This window comes from Eurosta solidaginis, chromosome 2 (assembly GCF_040869045.1).
Source record: "Eurosta solidaginis isolate ZX-2024a chromosome 2, ASM4086904v1, whole genome shotgun sequence".
Lineage (NCBI taxonomy): Eukaryota > Metazoa > Arthropoda > Insecta > Diptera > Tephritidae > Eurosta > Eurosta solidaginis.
In genome coordinates, this window is record NC_090320.1 from 252,065,861 (window position 1) to 252,089,081 (window position 23,221).

The 23,221-nt window shown below is 34.3% G+C and overlaps 1 protein-coding gene across 1 annotated transcript in view; it reads right to left on the reverse strand.

The window, feature by feature from the left end:
* The window catches only part of LOC137241836 (uncharacterized), a 514,945-nt gene that overhangs the window by 210,699 nt on the left and 281,025 nt on the right, over positions 1-23,221 (reverse strand). The window contains exon 10 of the mRNA XM_067769217.1: positions 22,888-23,054. Within this exon, the coding sequence (XP_067625318.1) occupies positions 22,888-23,054 (167 nt within the window). The remainder of the gene's footprint in view (positions 1-22,887; positions 23,055-23,221) is intronic.

Genomic DNA, 23,221 nt, shown 5'->3' on the forward strand with positions numbered 1-23,221 from the left:
AAAAGGTTTTCGAAAAAAGTTTCACAGCTTTTGTTAATTATTTTATTTTTTTGTTTTTTTCGTTAATTAAAAAATTGGCAGACAGTTTTGGAAATGTTTTAAGACTTCTCGAATTTTTTTTAATTTTTCGAAATTGTTCCAATTATATATTTTTTGATAAACAATTATAAATCTTGCCAGTATCATAAATATTTTTAAAAATATTTTGAGTCGCAGAATCTTACGATAGCGTGTTCGAAATTGGATATATAGTTTTGGCAATTTAATTAAAAATTTTGTTGATTGTTAAAAAGAAAACTGAAAGTTTTAGAAATTTTATAGAAAATCTTTATAGCTTTGAATTTTTTTTGAAAATATTTCGTTAATTAATAAAAATTCACATAATTAAAAAAAAATAAATTCAAAGTTTTGTAAATTGTTTTAAAATGTTGTCCGTTATTACTTCTTTTTTTAATTTTAATAGATTAAAACTGTACAGGGATAAATAAAAATTTTTTTCACAATTGTTCAAAAACCTCTATAATGTTTGTATTTTTTTGAAAAGGTTTTTGTTATACATTTATAAATTTTGTCCATAAGTTGCAAATTTTTATCAGCTCCTTTCTTCTTCTCTTAATTTCGTTGGTCGAAAAGCTTTCCTGGAAACTGGAAAAATTTTCACAAAGTTTCTTAAAAACTTTTCGAATTTTCGTAGTTTTTTTAATCATTCTCGAAAATAGGTTAGTTAGTTTTTTTATACAATTACAAATTTTCTCATGTTTTTGTAAAGTTTGTCTTGTATTTTACTTTTTTTAATTATTTTTATTTCTTTAGATTTTTTATCATTTCCCTAATTTTCGAATTTTTTCGAAATATATAGTTTTGTTATTGCATCACTTCTTTCGGGATATACAATTCATATTACTTCGAAAAATTTTGACCTTTTTGAAAATTTTTCAGTAGTTTTCTCTTCATTTTCAAAGTTTTTTGACTTAAAAAAGGCTCCGCAAAAAATTTGGTAGTTATTCCAAGATTTTTTAAAAGTTTTTCTAGTTTTGGATAATCTTGTCAATTATATCTAACTTTTGTCAGTGCTATTGTCTTCTTTTTCGAAAAATTTTTAAATTTGTTTTCAAGTTCTCGATTGAGTTACGAAGCTTATGTCATATATTTATTAATTAATAAGTTTTTCATTTGGCAATAAATAAAAAAAAGATTATTGGAAAATTTTCTTTGGATTTTTAAAAATTTCTCTATTTTTTCGATTTTTTTCGAAAATGTTTCCGAAATTAGGTTACTTATTTTACATTACATATTTTTTGTGGTTGCTTAACATTTGAAAATGTCCTAAATATTTAAAAACAGTGGGGTTTCACTGGGGGTTCGTTGTACAACTACAAAAACCATGTAGAAAAATTTCGAAAACGCTCTCGAAAAAAAATTAAAAACCCAAGATTAAAGTCTTCTCACACTTTCGAATTTTTATTTTTGTTTAAGAAAATTTTTCAAATTTTTATAAAAATGAAACCAAAACTTAAAAAAAATATTACACAATTTTTTAATATTTTTTGCTGAAATTTTTTTTGCTCTCAGTTGTATATGCCGCACAGACATTTGAATCCCTAATGCTCACAACATTGTCTTATGCAATCGTAACTTGCTATTTAAATTTGATATGCTTTCTTTAATGAACAAAGCAAATACAGAGCAAAGTTGTTGCACAGAAAATTGTTTGAATAAATTCCGCCTTGGAATGGACTACAATTATAATTAATTAATTCTAATAAAATGGTCGAATGCTTTTAAGCTCTTAACGGCGTCAAAGCATTTTATGACATTCCTTTTATGATTGACATTTTACAAAGTATGAAAAATTAAGCTGTACGTTTTTGTTGCTTTTATGTTGTCTCACAATCTCCAATTTTATCCCAGTAAAGGGAATATTTGCTCATACTTTAGTTCTTGCAAAATGTGTGCTTATATAACATACAAATTAAAAGGCTACCCTAATATTTGAAAAATTTCTAGGGATAGACATCCTGCAATAACGCACACAGTGTCAAAAACTAAAAAAGTACTTAGGTGGCCAAAACAGTGGTTAAAATCAACAAAACAACAGCAAGTTTTGGATAAAAACTGATGAACGAAAAAAGATACACCGAATCCACGTTGGCGATTTGCGGCCAGCTCCGTTGCAAGGATGTAGAAGCGATGACACAATCAGTACACAAAATCAAATCTGGTATCATAACAATGGAAACAGAACTCTGCAGTCAGAATCTTGTTGCAAATGCCCAAAAATTACTTGGAGTAAAAATCTCAGCCGACAAATAACACGGGTAGTTCTTCGCCGCGGAAACTTCTAGTTAAACTAGGGACACATGAAGTCTTCCGAGCCTCACATTAAACTTCATGCCAATCGGCTTATAAGAGGAAAGTGTTTTAAAGGGTTTGAAGTATAGCATGGAACTAATACAGAGGAAATAATTGCATCACATATGCGTAGGTTCTTTGAAAACCAACTTGTACTCCGTTACAGCGTAGTTAATGAACTTGCTTAAAATGACGTATATGCAATGGTGAACTAAATTTCGTAAAATTGTTAGAATCACTAAAGGCTTGTTTAATACTTTTTGTTATTACAAAGAGGAAAGTAGGCCATCAGTGACAAAATAAGCTACTTATAAACCTGCACATGTTTATATACGAGTATACAATGTTTGTATGTACATTAGGGTGGCACGTATTTTCCAAAATATGGACAAATTATTTAGTCTACCCTTATTCATTTAATGTATACGTAGTTGTGCCTCGCTTGTTGTAATGTGTCTTTTCAACATATTCAAAATTACATAAATTGAAATAATAATAAAGTTATAAAAAAGAAGAGGTGCCAAGATCTCAACATTTTCAACTTTTTATCATGCGTTTTTATGATTTTTTTTTTTTTTGGAGTACACAGTTTTGTGGCTTTGACTTTAACGACCTGCAAGTTTCAAAACGCTATTTACAGCTATCAGAATTTTAGAAACAAGTTTTTTAGTTAGAATACAATTTTCTATGCGTGGTCGGCCCTCGGTGATATTTGGCAAGCACTCCAAGTGTATTTCTGATAAGAAAAGCCCTCAGTGAAAGCTCATCTGCTTTGCAGATGCCATTCGGTGTCGGCATAAATCAAGTAGGTCCCATCCCACTGATTTGTAGAAAAATTAAAAAGAACACAACGCAAATTGGAGGAGAAGTTCGGTGTTAAACCTCCTCGGAGGATATCGCGCCTTACATTTTTTTAGTTTATGTACTTCTGTTAAATTTTCAGTTTTTTTTTTTGTGAGCGGGGTTGGTCATTTTCTTTTATAAAAAATAAAAATAAATAAATGTAAGGCGCGATAACCTCCGAAGAGATCTAAGGCCGAGCTTCTCTTCCAATTTGCGTCGTGCTCCTCTTGATTTTCCCTACAAATTGGCCGGACGGGACCTACATGTTTTATGCCGACTCCGAACGGCATCTGCAAGGCAGATGAGTTTTCACTGAGAGCTTTTCATGGCAGAAATACACTCGGAGCGCTTGCCAGTCGCTGCCGAGGGGCGACCCCGCTTAGAAAAATTGCTTCTAATTGAAAAACCTTATTTCTAAAATTTTGATGTTGCTTTGCCCGGGAGTTGAACCCAGGGCATACGGTGTGATAGGTGGAGCACGCTACCATCACACCACGGTGGCTTTTATACAATTCATGAAAAATATCTGTTTTTATATTTGTATATTTAGGTATGTAGCTCTGTTATTAAGCGACCGATTTCTACGATTCTTTTCATTTGAGAAAGCTAGGGAGTACAAAAAAAAAAAATGCTTTCAACAGGAGTAAAAGTTTATAGTATAAAGGTATATGGACACTTGAAATGCTTGAAACTCGTTCTTTTTAAGGATTTCATGTTCTTTGCGCAACCTCTAAATCTCTTTAGATTGGAATAATACTTCGTAAATATTCGTTTTTGGGTTATTCGTATATTTCTAGGGGGTGGAATCGAAAATTCATTTAAATTTTTTTTTTTCTCAATAAAACAAAGGGCCACCCTTATGTGCCTAAGTTACACACACAAATTAAACATAGCGCTTTTGTTCACATCGGACACAATTTTCCAGTTAATTTCACGCAGCTGTTCTTCTTTCAGCTTTTCATAAGCGACACATCCTTTGCTCATATTTAAGTATTCACTTAAACACTTTTGCTTTAATTTAAATTCACTTCATTATATTTACTTATTTATGGCACTTAAATGAAGTGGCTAAAATTGTTATGGCGGAAGTTGCTTTACTTCCGCAAGGTACTCGAAAAAAGAAAGGAAGAATAAAAACTAGCTAGAGGTAGCAAAAACTAAATGTGCGGTTAATGATTTTTTGACGTGCTTATGAAACTTTTATAATTATCTTTGCATTTTTATTTTATTTGTTGAGTTGTGTGTGAGGGTAAGAAATGGATCAATTTTAAGTAAAGTCATTACAAATTTTAAATGGTCAACCTTAGTCATATCTAAAAGGTGTAATGTGAATTTAATTAAATTCAAAGAATTTTTGAATCATTATTGCAAGTTAAGACGATAAAAGACGGCCAAGCTGACGCTATATCACACGAATCTTTCTGGGTTCAAGATCTGGGCAAAGTAACATCAAAATTTAGAAAAAATCGTTTGCAATTAGAAACAAATTTTCTAATCGGGGTCGCTCCACGGAAGTGATTTGGCAAACACTCCGATTGTATTTCTGCCATAAAAAGCTTCTCAGTGAAAACTCATCTGGGCTGCAGATGCCATTCGGTGTCGGCATAAAACATGTAGGTACGGTTCCGCAAATTTGTATAGAAAAAGGGAGCACGACACAAATTGGAGGGAAGCTTGTCCTTAATCTTCTAGAAGGTAAATCGCGCCAAGTATATTTATAGTTATAAGATCTATCTAAGCTTATGGAATTTAAAAGTTTATGCGTCCTCCAAAATGGAGTTTTATATTACTCCGGATTTTTAGCTAACATCTTCGCAAAAAAAAACTGACCTAAACTGAAACTAATTAGGTCTAAATCCTTCTTGGACTATTACCCTCAAACTAAATATAATTAGCATCAGCCTATTTACAAAACTATAGAACAAAGTAAATTTAGTCACGCAATCTTTGGGCCCTTCAGGTTTTGCAACTTTTTCTACTTTCCGCATTCGAATAAAGTGATATTAAGTTAAATGAAGTGAATTTTAAGTGATACTTTAGCACCGAAACCCCTCAAGTACTCTTGTAGCTTTTAGCTTGATATTAAGACTGGACTCGTAATACCAAAACCATCGCTCTGAACGATTCCGACACACTACACCGGAAAAATAAAGATAACGACGAAATACAAAGTTTCGCAAATTGATGAAGTACAAATGAAATTGTGTTAAGTGAAATGCTTAGTGAGTATTAATTAATCGTTGACCAAGTATGTTTCGCTGTTTTTCTTGGAACTATGAGTTATTACTGCTGAGTGAAATTAAATGGGGTTACATTGAATTTCACTCAGCAATATTAGCTTAAGGGCTGAGAAAAACATAGAAACACGTCCCAAGAACACCACCTATACAGTGAGGTGAAAGTACTCCTCATAGATTACTCCTCACAACCCCAGAGGATTGGGGGGCTTAGAATATACCCGCGGCAGGTATGCCTGTGTAAAAGGCGACTAAAATACCAAATTGATTCAAGGGGTTGTGTGGCGCAACCCTTTCAAGGGGTTTTCAGCGTAATATATAGCGTCACAATGGATCTAGGGGTGGGCGGGCGTAATGGCCTAGAAGGTTTCATGTGGTCATGCCAAATCGTTCCCGAGATGGTCGGGCTAGTACCTCAATGGTGCTTGTTACCGGAACGTATCGGATCTGCATCCGGCGAAGGACCATCAGTATCGATAACACTCCTCAAGGCCTTCAGGGAGTATCCTAATCGCTGCAACAACAACAAAAATAACAGTACTCCTCCCAAGGGAGGGAAACGAAATGCTAAACAAACAGTTCCCCAGACCCCTGGGAATCCCAAAAGACATCTGATTTAAGAGGCTTTACGGGCTTAAGAATTCATATCCGCACCTGAGAACACAATCGCGTGTAGAAGAAATATGAATAACCAAGCAAATTCCGTTCTTGAAGATAAATACCCAGAACTCGTAGAAGAGTAAATCGATCTCCCTAGGGGGACGCGCGTCACTCCAGCTTAACTTTGTGTTTTTAATCTCAGCGTGCTTTGCAAACTTTGATTGAATAACGGTTGGTTGTACAGGTATAAAAGAATCGAGATAGATATAGACTTCGACATATGAAAATCATCAGTACCGAAAAAAAATTTGATTAGGCCATGAACGTCCGTCTGTCCATTAACACGATAACTTGAGTAAATATTGAGATATCTTCACCAAATTTTGTACACGAGCTTACCTGGACACAGTATAGATTGGTATTGAAATTGAGCGAAATCGGATGATAACCACGCCCACTTTTTATATATACAACATTTAGGAAAACACAAAAAACCTGATTAGTTAGTAAATAATACACCTAGAATGTTGATGTAAAATGGGCGTGGCAACGCCCACTTGTGATAAAATCAATTTTACAAATACCACTAATCATTAATGAAAAATCGTTAAACCTATCGTAACAAAATTCGGCAGAGAGGTTGCCTTTACTATAAGGAATGCTTTAAAGTAAAATTAACGAAATCGGTTAAGGACCACGCCCGCTTTTATATAAAAGATTTTTAAAAGGGTCGTGGACGAATAAAGTAAGCGATATCTTTGCAAAAAAGAGCTTTATATCAATAGTATTTCATTTCCCAAGTGGATTTGTAACAATAAATAGGAAAAAATTCAAATCTAGAAAAATGGGCGTGGCACCGCCCCTTTTATGACTAAGCAAATTCTATGTTTCGGGAGCCATAACTCGAAGAAAAATTAACGGATCGTAAAAAAATTGGGTACAAAAATTTTCCCTATAGCAGGAAATATTTCTAGAAGGAATGGACGAGATCTGTTAAAGACCACGCCCACTTTTATATAAAAGATTTGTAAAAGGGACGTGGACGAAAATAAAAAGCTATAACGAGAGTAAACGAGAGCTTTGTATCAATAGAATTTTACTTTCCAAATTGAAATATAACATTAAATTGATATCCACTAAAATTTTTGAAAATGGGTGTGGCACCGCGCCTTTTCTGACTAAACAATTTTCTATGGCTCGGGAACCATTACTCGAAGAAAAATTAACATATCGTAATGAAATTGTGTACATATATTTTCCTTATAGCAGAAAATATTTCTAGTAAAATTGTACGGGATCGTTTAAAGACCACGGCAACTTAGATATGAAATAATTTTAAAGGGGTCGTAGACTAGAATAATAAGCTATAACATAGTTTTGAATCAATGATATTTCAGTTTTCAAGTTTTATTGCAAGAGGAAATGGGGAGACATTTTTTTTTAAACGGGCGGTGCCACGTGTTGTGGAGAAAAATAATTTATCTGATATGAAATGTACAACTGAAGATCACGCTGAGTGTATAATGTTCGCTTACACCCGAACTTACACACCTTTTACTTGTTTTCTACGTACGTCCGAGCATACAAATTCTCTTAATTCCTTCTATCTTCCATTCGCTTTCCATGCTCTTTCTCTTCCAATCCCTGTCTCCTTTCCATCCCTCACCTTCTGCATTTTCACCGTCTATCTCCTGATCGAATGCACTGTTCCCCTAAAGTACTAGCATACATTTCTTTCATTTTATTTCTTTATTTTTTATTTCTCCGTCCCCGTCCGACTCCTTTCAAGTCTGCTTCCCTCCGTCCCGTCCAATTTCTTTTATCTATACTTTTAAATGTTGCCCTCCTGTTACTGTTACGTCTTCCTCTCCGTCTCGCTATTCCGAATTTTAAGCATGTTGTAATTTAAACAAGATTATTTTTAATAATTTAGTCCATTATCGGGAAAGAAAATTTTCCCACATATTAGACTCGGCAAAAACTTCCGATGTACCAATTTCTAAGTGAATTTAATGCACCAAAAAGAAAAGTAGGAAAACTGTTAGCCTATTCGAGGGTCTAAATAAGTACAAAATTTCGAACAATTGGTATGAAAACAAGAAAGAACGGAACTGTCTGTTGCTGTGCTCAAGCTTCATACCTTTCATGAATGTGTTGAGATTTCAAAAATTCACAAAATGTGCATAATAAATTGTATGACCAATTTTGACGATTTTTACTTCAATCTTCTAGCTGTTAAAATGAGGAGTAAATGACATGAACCTTCTTTTTCGAGGAATCTATTGTATAGAGGATATATGCTATAGTAGTCTGATCCAATCCGTTCGGATAAATGATCAGTCGGACACCCAAATATACCAGCTCACCAAATTTCATAAACATGTCTTAAAAAATGTGGGACTAGTTTGCGTTCGAACAGACAGACTGAGGGACAGACGGACGGACGGACGGACATGGCTTAATCAACTCAGCTTAACTGCCGTTCTAATCATTTTGGTATAATTTTCGTGGTTCTATTTCTTGCCTTTAAAGGGCTTACAATTTTGAGATTCGTGAAAAATTTAATATACCATTTCATTTTCATGAAAGGTGTAAAAAGTATTTTTAGATTTGCCCGATCTCTGGTCCATTTCTCGGAAAGAAGTTACATCATTAAGACATCTAGAAAACAATTTTCCTTACAAAGTCATTGGAAAGCTTAATGTGGTGCTTAAGTGCTCTTAAAGTTTCCAGTTTTTCCAGAAATTTTGTTAATTTAATGAGGTCAGTTTTCTTTATAGTAAAAAGCTAATCTGTTATATCAAACGAGTTCGAATGAGAGTTGAAATCATGACACAAACACCGAAAAGGGTAATTTAATTCGAAACTTGTTCTGCACTGCCTCAAAAGAAGATGTTTGTAATGTCTTGACACTCGTGATGGAACATTGAAGCTTACTTCGTTCAAAAGAAAGGGGCTAGAAATCGGTCCATTCAGTAGTTTAGCCATGAATAATACACCTAGCATTTCTCTACGAATTGCGAGAGTTGGAATATTGATAAATTTCAACCGACTAGTATAAGGTGGAAGATTATACCCAGAGTCCCAATGAAAATTCCTTAAATAAAAAAGTAAAAATTGCTTCTGTATTGACTCTAGTCTATCTGCATGAACTTGATATCGCGGATTCCTGACTATTGATCCGCATTCTAGTATCGGTCTAACTAATTTTACCACATTAGGCGTTAGTTACATAAGGGTCACTAAATTCTTTAGACCATCGTTTCACGAATGATAGAACACCTCTAGCCTTATTGACAGTAGCCATAATATGAAGGTTGAAATTAAGTTTAGCATCAATCGTAACTCTCAAGTCAACAAAATAATTTACTGATGCAAGACAAAAATTAGTAACTACGTAAGAGGCTGCTGCAAAGATCTTCGAAAGAGGCACATGAATTTATATTTATTGAGGTTCAGCGGCATTGAGTTTGCGTTGCACCAAGCAACTAAGCATTTTAAATCTGCTTGAAGCAAGGGACGTTCATCAATAGACGCATATGACCTAAAAAGTTTTACATCATCAGCATACATTAAAATTTTGGAATATTTTATTGTGGTATAGATATCATAAATAAATAGCAAGAAGAGAATTGGACCGAGATGACTGCTCTGTGGAACGCCAGAGGGAACATTAATAACATTTCAAAGATTATTTTAAAAAATTACTTTTTGCATTCTACCGCAGAGATGCGAAAAGATCCACTGGGTGAGACCAGGTTAGAAGCCAAGTCGATCAAGCTTGTGGATAAGCAAGGAGTGGGAAACTTTATCAAATGCTTTACTGAAATCAGTGTATATAAAATCGGTGTGAAGATTTTCTCTAAATCCATTAGAAACATGAGTTCTGAGTCCATACAATGCAACAGATTATCTAAATGTTGCAAATAAAATTTTTTACTACCCACTATAACAATAAACATTAATAAAGACAACAAAAAAGCTTAGTACAAAAAAAAATTGCAACAACCTTCATATACACATACATACATAAACATATGCAACAGTAGCTACACACACATCCAATTATATCTCCTATATTTATATATTCATAAAGGCAATTATAACAATTGTTATTACAGTTACACTCATACCAAGTGTTGATATCCTTATGTATATATATGGTTGTGTGTTGGTTGGTGTGTTAGTTGAACTGAAGTTTATGCTCTTGCGGCTCGTGCCATTAAATTTTTGCATTAAATTATGACAGATTTAAATGTGGTAAACGCCACATATTAAGTGATCAACAAAAATATAAAAACAAAAACGGAGCAAATAAAAGAAAACAAACTTTATTTTGCGTAACAGTTATTTTGCCGGCAAAGCTGCTAACTGCTTGTTGGCTCACTTGCTTTTTTGGCAAGTTTTTGGTTGGTTTTGCGGTTTTTATACTTTTTGCCCAAATTTTTTTTTGGTTTTTTTTTATAGCTTAATATAGAAACGCATTTAACTTGTTGTTAGTTTGAATTTGTGCTATGAAGATTTCTGTTTGCTTTTAACAAAATTTTTATACATAGCTGCTTGTTTGAGTGTGTGTGTGCGCTAAAAACTTTTTCAACATTTTGGTTTGCAACAAATTGTTGCTTATTCTGTTTATTTTTATTTGCTTATATGTTTATTTGAAGTTTATAGCTTCATTATTTACATTAGCATATTAACATTGTTGGATGCTGAATTGGTAGGCCGTACGTTCTTCGAAAGAAGGCACAAGTTTTTTTGGGTTTGTGGTTTGAATGCTGATGATCCCTTTACAAGAGTGAGGTGTAAGGTAGCTTTGGTTAATGATTTTTATGGAAAAGAAAACTATTCAGAGTAGGTTTTCAATAATTCTCAAGTACCTGAAAAAGAAAAAAAGTTCTGCCTTTTTAGACAACAATTTTGTTTTGTTGAAATTTGTGTATGTCAGAATGATGCAAGATGCAAGAAAGAAATAAAAACTGTGCTGATAGTTTTCCAATGTTTCTGGAGTTCTTCAAAAAGGGGGAAAAAATACACCAAGAATCATAATGTTTGCAAAAGCTGAAAATTTTAAAAAACATTTAATATTTTTTTATTTAATAATCTGGGAAAAATTTAAACAACGTGACATCAGGACGGACAAGGCGACAGTTTTTTCGATTATACCTTGTAAATCTCCTACGCTAGTTGAAATGGTTACAAACGCATTCAGCTACGTCATGCCTTAGTTGTTGTAAAGTTTTTCCCAATTGCGTTCTTTTGCATATAATCTTCTACACATCACATAATTCGTATGTAAATTATGTGTTTGAAGTTATGAATGTTTGTAAGGCGGTTCGTATGTTCTGTTCGTATGAGTTAATCGGGGATTGCCCGTATTGCTTAAAATGTATGGAAACATTTATTTCAAGCAATTTTTAATTTTTATAATTTATTTAATAATTTGGGAAAAATTTAAACAACGTGACATCATGACGGACAAGGCGACAGCTGTTTCGATTATATCTTGAAAATCCCTTCAAAGCCTTTTCTCCAGAGAGTGGGAACCGCACTCCTATGGTAGCTGAAATGGTTGCAACGCATTCAGCTACATCATGCCTTAGTTGTTGTAAAATTTAATAATAAAAAAATAATAATTTTATTCTGATACGCTTTTTAATGGCTCTGGATTTCTTGAAAAAACAAGCTCTGCAAAATTACGAGAAATATTCACATAAGATTTTTTAAGAATTAATGAGCTTAACACCGTAAATAATAATTGTTATTAATTATTATACAATTATTATTTTGGTTTTATTGGGAAAAACTGAAAAGAAGAAAACATCATCGTCAGGCAATTTCGTAATTTTTTTTTTTCGAACCGCGGTCAAACTGCTGAACGAAATAGCCTGACGATGATGACGTGGCGGTTTTCGAAATAGTACCATCGCAATATGCCATTAAATGTTTCCTTCTTTTCAGTTTTTCTCAATAAAACCAAAATAATAATTGAATAATAAGTAATAACTTTTATTACCTACCGGTGTTAAGCTCATTATTTCTTAAACAATCTGATGTAAAATTGAACACAACTTTAAACATACAAACAGGGAAATATTCAACAAAATTTAAAAATTAAAAAAAAAAAACGATTGGTCTGAATACCTTTTTGGAATAGCCGTAAGAGCAGAAAATGAAATGTATTTTTGCAAATTTTCAAATTAAAAAAAAAAAACTACTCAACGTTTGTTAAATTTTTTTTCTTTATTATAATTATTTTACCTTTGCAAAAATTCTAATATTTGACGTGAATTGGTTTTTCATACATTCAGGAACTTCAGAACTTTTAAAAGCTCTTCAGAGCTACATTTTCTCAGAATGAAATTTTTAAAATAATTTTTTTTTTTTAATTTCCCAAATTTTAGCTCCCTTTGAGTAGCTACAGTTCTTTTGAAATTTTCCAAAAATTATTTCTTCTTTTCAAGAACTCATGCATTTTTAAAGAGTTGCCCAAAATTTCTTTTGTTTCAAATTTATTTTTTTTAATTTTCGACTTTCGGAAAATCGTGAATATTTGGCGTGACTTTTTCTAACATTTTTTTCGGTCTCAGGAGCTCAATAAATTTTAAAAGCTACTCAGAAAATTTATTTAATTACCGAATTTTGGAAAAGTGTGAATACTTGGCGAAGTATTGCAATTTTTTTTCTCCTCAACTTTTGAATAGCTAATTAGGCCAACATTTGTTTGAATTAAAAAAAGTGTTTGCTTTATTTTTCCTCCGACTCAGAAACATCAGAGCAATTGAAAAACTGAAAATTTTTGATAAAAAAATGGTGTTCTCTTGTAGCTTTGTAATAATAATGGAGTACATGAAAGGGGGAAAAAATAAGCAAAAACGACCGATTTAATTGTTTTCCAAATGTTTAAAATTTATAAAATATTTAACAATATAAAAAGTTTATTCCTAATACTTTAATAAAATTTTGGACTTTTCTGAAAACTAAATAATTACTTTTTTCCCAAAAATTAAAATTGTTTGTTCAAATTTTAATCTATTAAAATGTTTTATACTTTTGAAAAATGTGAATATCTGTCGTAGTATTTTAATACTTTTTTCTTATTCTAATAAGCTCCAATACTTTAAAAATCCTAACCAGCAACAAACTTTTTCAGAATAAAGCTTTATTTTAATATTTAAATTTTTTTTTAAATTTTCTGAATTTGTGAATATTTTCCGTGATTTCGCAAAATAATTTGTTCTTTTTTCTTGAATTGCTAAAGTTTTAAACATATACTAGGAAATATTATGAAATTTTAAAAATTTTTCGAAAAATGTTAATTTTTGGTATAAATTTTATTAACTTGAGGAAATTCAAAACTTTTTAAAATCTACTCTGCACAAAATTTATTTAATTTTCTCAACTTTTGAAAAAACTTAAATATTTGAGTGAATTTTTCTGGAACTTTTTTCTCTTTCCAGGAGCTTCAGATTTAAAAAAAAAAATATTTTGAACAAAAGTTTTTTTTTTCAAAATGAAAATTTAAACTTTGAAAAAAATGTGAATAACTTTTTATCGCGTTTTCAAGAACTTTTGAATTACTGCCGAAAATATCTATATTTTATTGAAAAGTTATCGAATTGTTATCGGCTTGTGTTACTTTGTTATCGATAAGTTGCAGTTTTGTAATTAAAGCGTTGGCGATGTGTTAACGGATTGTTATCGGCGGATGGAGGGTTATCCATTTTTATACTCAGTTGAGCAGAGCTCACAGAGTATATTAACTTTGATTGGATAACGGTTGGTTGTACAGGTATAAAGGAATCGAGATAGATATAGACTTCCATATATCAAAATCATCAGTATCGAAAAAAATTTGATTGAGCCATGTCCGCCCGTCCGTCCGTCTGTCCGCTAACACGATAACTTGAGTAAATTTTGAGGTATCTTGATGAAATTTGGTATGTAGATTCCCGGGCACTCATCTCAGATCGCTATTCAAAATGAACGATATCGGACTATAACCACTCCCACTTTTTCGATATCGAAAATTTCGAAAAACCGAAAAAATGCGATAATTCATTGCCAAAGGCGGATAAAGCGATGAAACTTGGTAGGTGGGTTGACGTTATGACGCAGAATAGAAAATTAGTAAGATTTTGGACAATGGGCGTGGCGCCGCCCACTTTTACAAGAAGGTAATTTAAAAGTTTTGCAAGCTGTAATTTGGCAGTCGTTGAAGATATCATGATAAAATTTGGTACGAACGTTACTACTATTATTATATATGAGCTAGATAAAAATTAGCAAAATTGGATAAAGAACACGCCCACTTTTTAAAAAAAAAATTTTTTTAAATTCAAATTTTAACAAAAAATTTAATATCTTTACTGTATGTAAGTAAATTAAGTCAAAATTCAACTCCAGTAATGACATGATGCAACAAAATACAAAAGTAAAAGAAAATTTCAAAAATGGGCTTGAGCAAAACCGATATATCTTTACTAAACTTAGTCCACGTACTTATCTGAACTCACTTTATCTTGGTATAAAAAATGACCGAAATCCGACCATAACCACGCCCACTTTATCGATATCGAAAATTACGAAAAATGAAAAAAATGCCATAATTCTATACCAAATACGAAAAAAGGGATGAAACATGGTAATTGGAATGGTTTATTGACGCAAAATATAACTTTGGAAAAAACTTTGTAAAATGGGTGTGACACCTACCATATTAAGTAGAAGAAAATGAAAAAGTTCTACAAGGCGAAATCAACAGCCCTTGGAATCTTGGCAGGAATACTGTTAGTGGTATTGCATATATAAATAAATTAGCAGTACACAAATGATTTTCTGGATCACCTGATCCACATTTTGGTCGATATCGCGAAAACGCCTTCACATATACATCTAAGGGCCACTCGCTTTTAAAACCCTCATTAGTACCTTTAATTTGATATCCATATCGTACAAACACATTCTAGAGTCACCCCTGGCCCACCCTAATGGCGATATCTCGAAAAGGCCTCCACCTATAGACCTAATGCCCACTCCCTCTTAAAATGCTCAGTAACTCCTTTCGTTTGATACCCATATCGTACAAACATTCTAGAGTCACCCCTGGCCCACCCTAATGGCGATATCTCGAAAAGGCGTCCACCTATAGGCCTAATGCCCACTCCCTCTTAAAATGCTCAGTAACACCTTTCGTTTGATACCCATATCGTACAAACATTTTAGAGTCACCCCTGGCCCACCCTAGTGGCGATATCTCGAAAAGGCGTCCACCTATAGACCTAATGCCCACTCCCTCTTAAAATGCTAAGTAACACCTTTCGTTTGATACCCATATCGTACAAACATTCTAGAGTCACCCCTGGCCCACCCTAATGGCGATATCTCGAAAAGGCGTCCACCTATAGACCTAATGCCTACTCCCTCTTAAAATGCTAAGTAACACCTTTCGTTTGATACCCATATCGTACAAGCATTCTAGAGTCACCCCTGGCCCACCCTAATGGCGATATCTCGAAAAGGCGTCCACCTATAGGCCTAATGCCCACTCCCTCTTAAAATGCTCAGTAACACCTTTCGTTTGATACCCATATCGTACAAACATTCTAGAGTCACCCCTGGCCCACCCTAATGGCGATATCTCGAAAAGGCGTCCACCTATAGGCATAATGCCCACTCCCTCTTAAAATGCTCAGTAACACCTTTCGTTTGATACCCATATCGTACAAACATTCTAGAGTCACCCCTGGCCCACCCTAATGGCGATATCTCGAAAAGGCGTCCACCTATAGGCCTAATGCCCACTCCCTCTTAAAATGCTCAGTAACACCTTTCGTTTGATACCCATATTGTACAAACATTCTAGAGTCACCCCTGGCCCACCCTAATGACGATATCTCGAAAAGGCGTCCACCTATAGACCTAATGCCCACTCCCTCTTAAAATGCTCAGTAACTCATTTCGTTTGATACCCATATCGTACAAACATTCTAGAGTCACCCCTGGCCCACCCTAATGGCGATATCTCGAAAAGGCGTCCACCTATAGGCCTAATGCCCACTCCCTCTTAAAATGCTCAGTAACACCTTTCGTTTGATACCCATATCGTACAAACATTCTAGAGTCACCCCTGGCCCACCCTAATGGCGATATCTCGAAAAGGCGTCCACCTATAGACCTAATGCCCACTCCCTCTTAAAATGCTAAGTAACACCTTTCGTTTGATACCCATATCGTACAAATATTCTAGAGTCACCCCTGGCCCACCCTAATGGCGATATCTCGAAAAGGCGTCCACCTATAGACCTAATGCCCACTCCCTCTTAAAATGCTAAGTAACACCTTTCGTTTGATACCCATATCGTACAAACATTCTAGAGTCACCCTTGGTGCACCTTTATGGCGATATCTCGAAAAGGCCTACTGTCTCTTAAAATACTCTTTAATACCTTCCATTTGATACACATGTCGTACAACCACATTCCAGGGTTACCCTAGGTTAATTTTCCTACATGGTGATTTTCCTTATTTTGTCTCCATAGCTCTCAACTGAGTATGTAATATTCGGTTACACCCGAACTTAGCCTTCCTTACTTGTTTTTCAAGAAATTACTGACTTTATGTGTATATATTTGTTATCGGCGTATTATAGACGTGTTATTGACGATTTTTATACTAAGTTGAGCAGAGCTCACAGAGTATATTAACTTTGATTGGATAACGGTTGGTTGTACAGGTATAAAGGAATCGAGATAGATATAGACTTCCATATACCAAAATCATCAGTATCGAAAAAAAATTCGATTGATCCATGTCCGTCCGTCCGTCTGTCCGTTAACACGATAACTTGATTAAATTTTGAGGTATCGTGATGAAATTTGGTATGTAGGTTTCTGGACACTCATCTCAGATCGATATTTAAAATGAAAGATATCGGACAATAACCACGCCCACTTTTTCGATATCGAAAAAGTGCGATAATTCATTACCAAATAAGGATTAAGCGATGAAACTTGGTAGGTAAGTTGAACTTATGACGCAGAATAGAAAACTAGTAAAATTTTGGACAATAGGCGTGGCACCGCCCACTTTTAAAAGAAGGTAATTTAGAAGTTTTTCAAGCTGTAATTTTGCAGTCGTTGAAGATATCATGATGAAATTTAGCAGGAATGTTACCCTTATTACTATATATCTGCTTAATAAAAATTAGTAAAATCGGAGAACGACCACGCCCACTTTTTAAAAAAAATTTTTTAATTCAAATTATAAAAGAAAAGTTAATATCTTTACAGTATATGTAAATTATGTCAACATTCAACTCCAGTAATTATATGGTGCAACCAAATACAAAAATAAAAGAAAATTTCAAAATGGGAGTGGCTCCGCCCTTTTTCATTTAATTTGTCTAGGATACTTTTGATGCCATAAGTCGAACAAAAGTTTACCAATCCTTGTGAAAATTGGTAGAGGCTTAGATTCTAGGACGATAACGGTTTTCTGTGAAAAAGGGCGAAATCGGTTGAAGCCACGCCCAGTTTTTATACACAGTCGACCATCTGTTCTTCCGCTCGGCCGTTAACACGATAACTTGAGCAAAAATCGATATATCTTTACTAAGCTCAGTTCACGTACTTATCTGAAGTCACTTTGTATTGGTGTAAAAAATGGCCGAAATCCGACTATGGCCACGCCCACTTTTTCGATATCGAAAATTACGAAAATATAAAAAATTGGCGTATTATACCAAATACGAAAAAAGGGATGAAAAATGGTAATGGTATTGGTCTATTGACGCAAAATATAACTTTAGAAAAAAACTTGGTAAAATGGGTGTGCACCTACCATATTAAGTAGAAGAAAATGAAAAAGTTTTGCAGGGCGAAATCAAAAGCCCTTGGAATCTTGGAAGGAATACTGTTCGTGGTATTACATATATAAATAAATTAGCGGTACCCGACAGATGATGTTCTGGATCACCCTGGTTCACATTTTGGTCGATATCTCGAAAACGCCTTCACATATACAACTAAGGGCCACTCGCTTTTAAAACCCTCATTAATACCTTTAATTTCATACCCGTATCGTACAAACACATTCTAGAGTCACCCCTGGTCCACGTTTATGGCGATATCTCGAAAAGGCGTCCACATATAGAACTAAAGCTCACTCCTTTTTAAAATACTCATTAACACCTTTCATTTGATACCCATATCGTACAAACAAATTCTAGAGTCACCCCTGGTCCACCTTTATGGCGATATTTCGAAAAGGCGTCCACCTATAGAACCAAGGCCCACGCCCTTTTAAAATACTCATTAACACCTTTCATTTGATAACCATATCGTACAAACAAATTCAAGATCACCCCTGGTCCAGCTTTATGGCGATATTTCGAAAAGGCATCCACCTATACAACTAAGGCCCACATCCTTTTAAAATAATCATTACCACCTTTCATTTGATAACCATATCGTACAAACAAATTCTAGAGTCACCCCTGGTCCACCTTTATGGCGATATTTCGAAAAGGCGTCCACCTATAGAACTAAGGCCCACGCCCTTTTAAAATACTTATTAACACCTTTCATTTGATACCCATATAGTACAAACAAATTCTTGAGTCACCCCTGGTCCACGTTTATGGCGATATCTCGAAAAGGCGTCTACATATAGAACTAAGGCCCACTCCTTTTTAAAATATTCATTAACACCTTTCATTTGATACCCATATCGTTCAAAAAAATTCTAGAGTCACCCCTGGTCCACCTTTATGGCGATATTTCGAAAAGGCGTCCACTTATAGAACTAAGGCCCACGCCCTTTTAAAATACTCATTAACATCTTTCATTTGATACCCATATCGTACAAACAAATTCTAGAGTCACTCCTAGTCCACCTTTATGGCGATATCTCGAAAAGGCGTCCCTATAGAACTAAGGCCCACGCCTTTTAAAATACCCATTAACACCTTTCATTTGATACTCATATCGTACAAACAAATTCTAGAGTCACCCCTGGTCAACTTTTATAACGATATTCCGAAAAGGCGGCCCACTCCCTTTTAAAACACTTATTAACACCTTTCGTTTGATACCCATATCGTACAAAATAAATTCTAGGGTCACCCCTGGTCTACCTTTATGGCGACATCTCGAAAAGGCGTCCATCTAGAGAACTTAAGCCCATTCCCTTTTAAAATTATCATTAACACATTTCATTTGATACCCATATCGTACAAACAAATTCTAGAGTCAGGCCTGGTCCACCTTTATGGCGATATCCCTAAATGGCGTCCATATATAGAACCAAGGCCCACGCCCTCTTAAAATACTCATTAACACCTTTCATTTGATACTCATATCGTACAAACAAATTCTAGAGTCACCCCTGGTCCATCGTTATGGCGATATCTCGAAAAGGCGTCCACCTATAGAACTAAGGCCCACGCCCTTTTATAATACTCATTAGCACCTTTCATTTGATACCCCTATCGTATAAACAAATTCTAGAGTCACCCCTGGTCCACGTTTATGGCGATATCCCGAAAAGGCGTCCACCCATACAGCTAAAGCCCGTCCCTTTTAAAACACATATTATCACCTTTCGTTTGATACCCATATAGTACAAACAAATTCTAGAGTCACCCCTGGTCCACCTTTATTGCGGTATCTCGAAAAGGCGTCCACCTATAGAACTAAGGCCCACGCCCTTTTAAAATACTCATTAAAACATTTCATTTGATACCCATATCGTACAAACATATTCTAGAGTCACCCCATGTCCACGTTTATGGCGATATCTCGAACAGGCATCCACGTATAGAACTAAGGCCCACTCCCTTTTAAAATACTCATTAACACCTTTCATTTGATACCCATATCGTACAAACAAATTCTAGAGTCACCCCTGGTCCACCTTTATTGCGATATCTCGAAAAGGCGTCCACCTATAGAACTAAGGCCCACGCCCTTTTAAAATACTCATTAAAACCTTTCATTTGATACCCATATCGTACAAACATATTCTAGAGTCACCCCATGTCCACGTTTATGGCGATATCTCGAAAAGGCGTCCACGTATAGAACTAAGGCCCACTCCTTTTTAAAATACTCATTAACTACTTTCATTTGATACTCATATCGTACAAACAAATTCTAGAGTCACCCCTGGTCCACCTTTATGGCGATATCTCGAAAAGGCGTCAACATATAGAACTAAGGCCCACGCTCTCTTAAAATACCCATTAACACCTTTCATTTGATACTCATATCGTACAAACAAATTCTAGAGTCACCCCTGGTCCACCTTTATTGCGGTATCTCGAAAAGGCGTCCACCTATAGAACTAAGGCCCACGCCCTTTTAAAATACTCATTAAAACATTTCATTTGATACCCATATCGTACAAACATATTCTAGAGTCACCCCATGTCCACGTTTATGGCGATATCTCGAACAGGCATCCACGTATAGAACTAAGGCCCACTCCCTTTTAAAATACTCATTAACACCTTTCATTTGATACCCATATCGTACAAACAAATTCTAGAGTCACCCCTGGTCCACCTTTATTGCGATATCTCGAAAAGGCGTCCACCTATAGAACTAAGGCCCACGCCCTTTTAAAATACTCATTAAAACCTTTCATTTGATACCCATATCGTACAAACATATTCTAGAGTCACCCCTGGTCCACCTTTATGGCGAGATCTCGAAAAGGCGTCCACCTATAGAACTTAGGCCCACGCCCTTTTAAAATTATCATTAACACCTTTCATTTGATACCCATTGTCGGTGTGTTGTCGACAAATCATCGCTTTGTTATCAATAATAAAGTTGTCGACGGCTCACAATTATGCAATAAAATGTATATCGATAACACTTTAAGAAAGAACTGCAACGAACAAAGCCCAAGGGCTTTGATCATTAAAGAAATCATTGAAGGAAAGTTAGATCTTCACTGATGTTCGCAATAAGCGTGGAGGAATGGAAGCACTGGGGTAGCACTCAGGGAGACCAAAATTGATCCTTCAATATATTTTCAATTAAATTTTTATTATTTTGTAAGAGGAATCGGCAAACTCCAATTGAGCACATAACATAAAATAAGTAAAACCTTTAAAGAGCTTAAAACCGCATACAAGCGTTTAATGAAAAGCTACCCTTTCACTGTAAAGCAGTGAACTGAACCAAACTTAGTTGATTTGAGCATTAAATGAAACGAAGCAGCTAAGCAATCAAGCGGTAAATAAACCTACTTACCGACACATAACTGACATAAACAAGCTTGCACACGCATAGATACAGATATGTCCTATATAAACGTACCACATTATTATCGGCTATGGGGCTCAGGACAACAAAAGGGTTGCAGTCAACAAAGCATTTTAAAGAAACCAACAACAGCAAAAGCCACAACAATAAATTGACCTCCATACAAATTTCTTTGGCGAGAAGTATATAAGTAAAAAATCTCCAGCAACCTAAGGGAATTGTAGTCTATTGATTGTGAGCAGCAAACGGTTTCTCGAACTTGTTATGAGCGCATGTAAAGATGTTTTGAAAATTTTAATTGGTTAAAGCAAGAAACTGAAAGGCTAACTAAAAAATTTTATACATTTGGAAAGTGGAGCGCACATTAATTGGATTGGAAAGTTGGTAGGAAAGGAGTTATTATTAGTCAATCAATTGCGCTCCACTTGTTATTTTTACTACTCATAAATATTTTTGCAATTTATATGTCAAATTTGGTAAGAAAATGCCTTTATATAAGGAGACGTTTTTCGCTGATTTTTGTCCATTTATATAAAGGAAGTGCTTAAAATTTTTTTATCTTATTTTTATTTTCTCCTTTTCTTACATTTTCTCGGTGTCTTAACCTATCTGTTGTGTTCTACGCTTGTAGCTTAATGAGAACTTACATAAAAATCAATCCCAAATTGAAAAGCGGACAAATATTCATCCGACCTAATATAAAGGAACTAAAAATAACATTAATTATCATTAGAAAAAAAATTATTGTTATGGCCTTGAGCTCGAATCGAACCTTGAATCATATATCAATAGGGAGATAAAAGCAAAAACAATTATTCACAAAAAAAAAAAAAAAAAAAATATTTCCCTTTTAATATAAGCAAATATATTACAAAAAAAAAAAAATTGTGCGTGTGTTCGCTGTGCAACAAACGAGCAAACAAGCATTTTTCAAGAGCATTCCGCTAAATTACATTGATGAATAAGATGAATTGGTGAACAAGAAGGGGATGAAAACATTAAACACTTCCTTTTTATAACTGAATCAAAACAAAGCGAAAAATATAAAAAAGCACAAACATAGTATTAATGAATTGTGGCTTGGAAATTTTTTACAGCAGATATTACAAACAGCTTATCAGAAAGAAAGTGTGGTGCAATTACCGAACCTGCGTTAATTATTCACGATAAAAGGATATGGAATTTGCCAGTAAATCAGTAAATAATAATGTATTAATTGCGCTCTACTTTCTATCTTTCTCACAAAATCAAAACCCATCATCATATGTCAGGGACAAATTTTCGCTATTTTTTTCTCCAACCACCCTCATTTTAGCACCTATGAAAATTTTCAACTCCGAACACTGTTTCTTACCAATAATTTTGTCTTTTCTCAAAATATTGTTTGTAATATTAAATCTATTTAAATACAAACTAAATAAATTTTTTGCTTTTCTTTTCATATCTCGCCGAATTTCATAGAATTGTGATTTATTTGCTTGTTGCTGTGACAACATGTTGCACACATATTTGTAAAAGTAAATACACACACAAATACATATGTATAAATATATAATATAATATATGTAACGCTTTAAGCGACTTACCCGTTTCGCTCAATTTCGATGAACGTTGCATATGCTGGCAGAAAATCTTATATTCACCAGGTGGTGCTTCGTTGGGTGACTTAACAGAATGCATATGCTTGGTAAAAGCGCCAACAATGGCAGCCATACGATCGAAGGCCACGATGTTGATATGACCGTTAGGTAAACTGTAGAGGAGAAAATAACGTTAACGTATGTGTCTTTTGAGGATTTAAAGGAATATGTACATATTCACGTATGCCGGAGTTTAGCCTAAAAAATAAATAAAGCAAAAGTATTTGAAATGAAAGAATAAAAAAAGTTCATGTGAGATAATGCTCTTATAGAGTGTGTG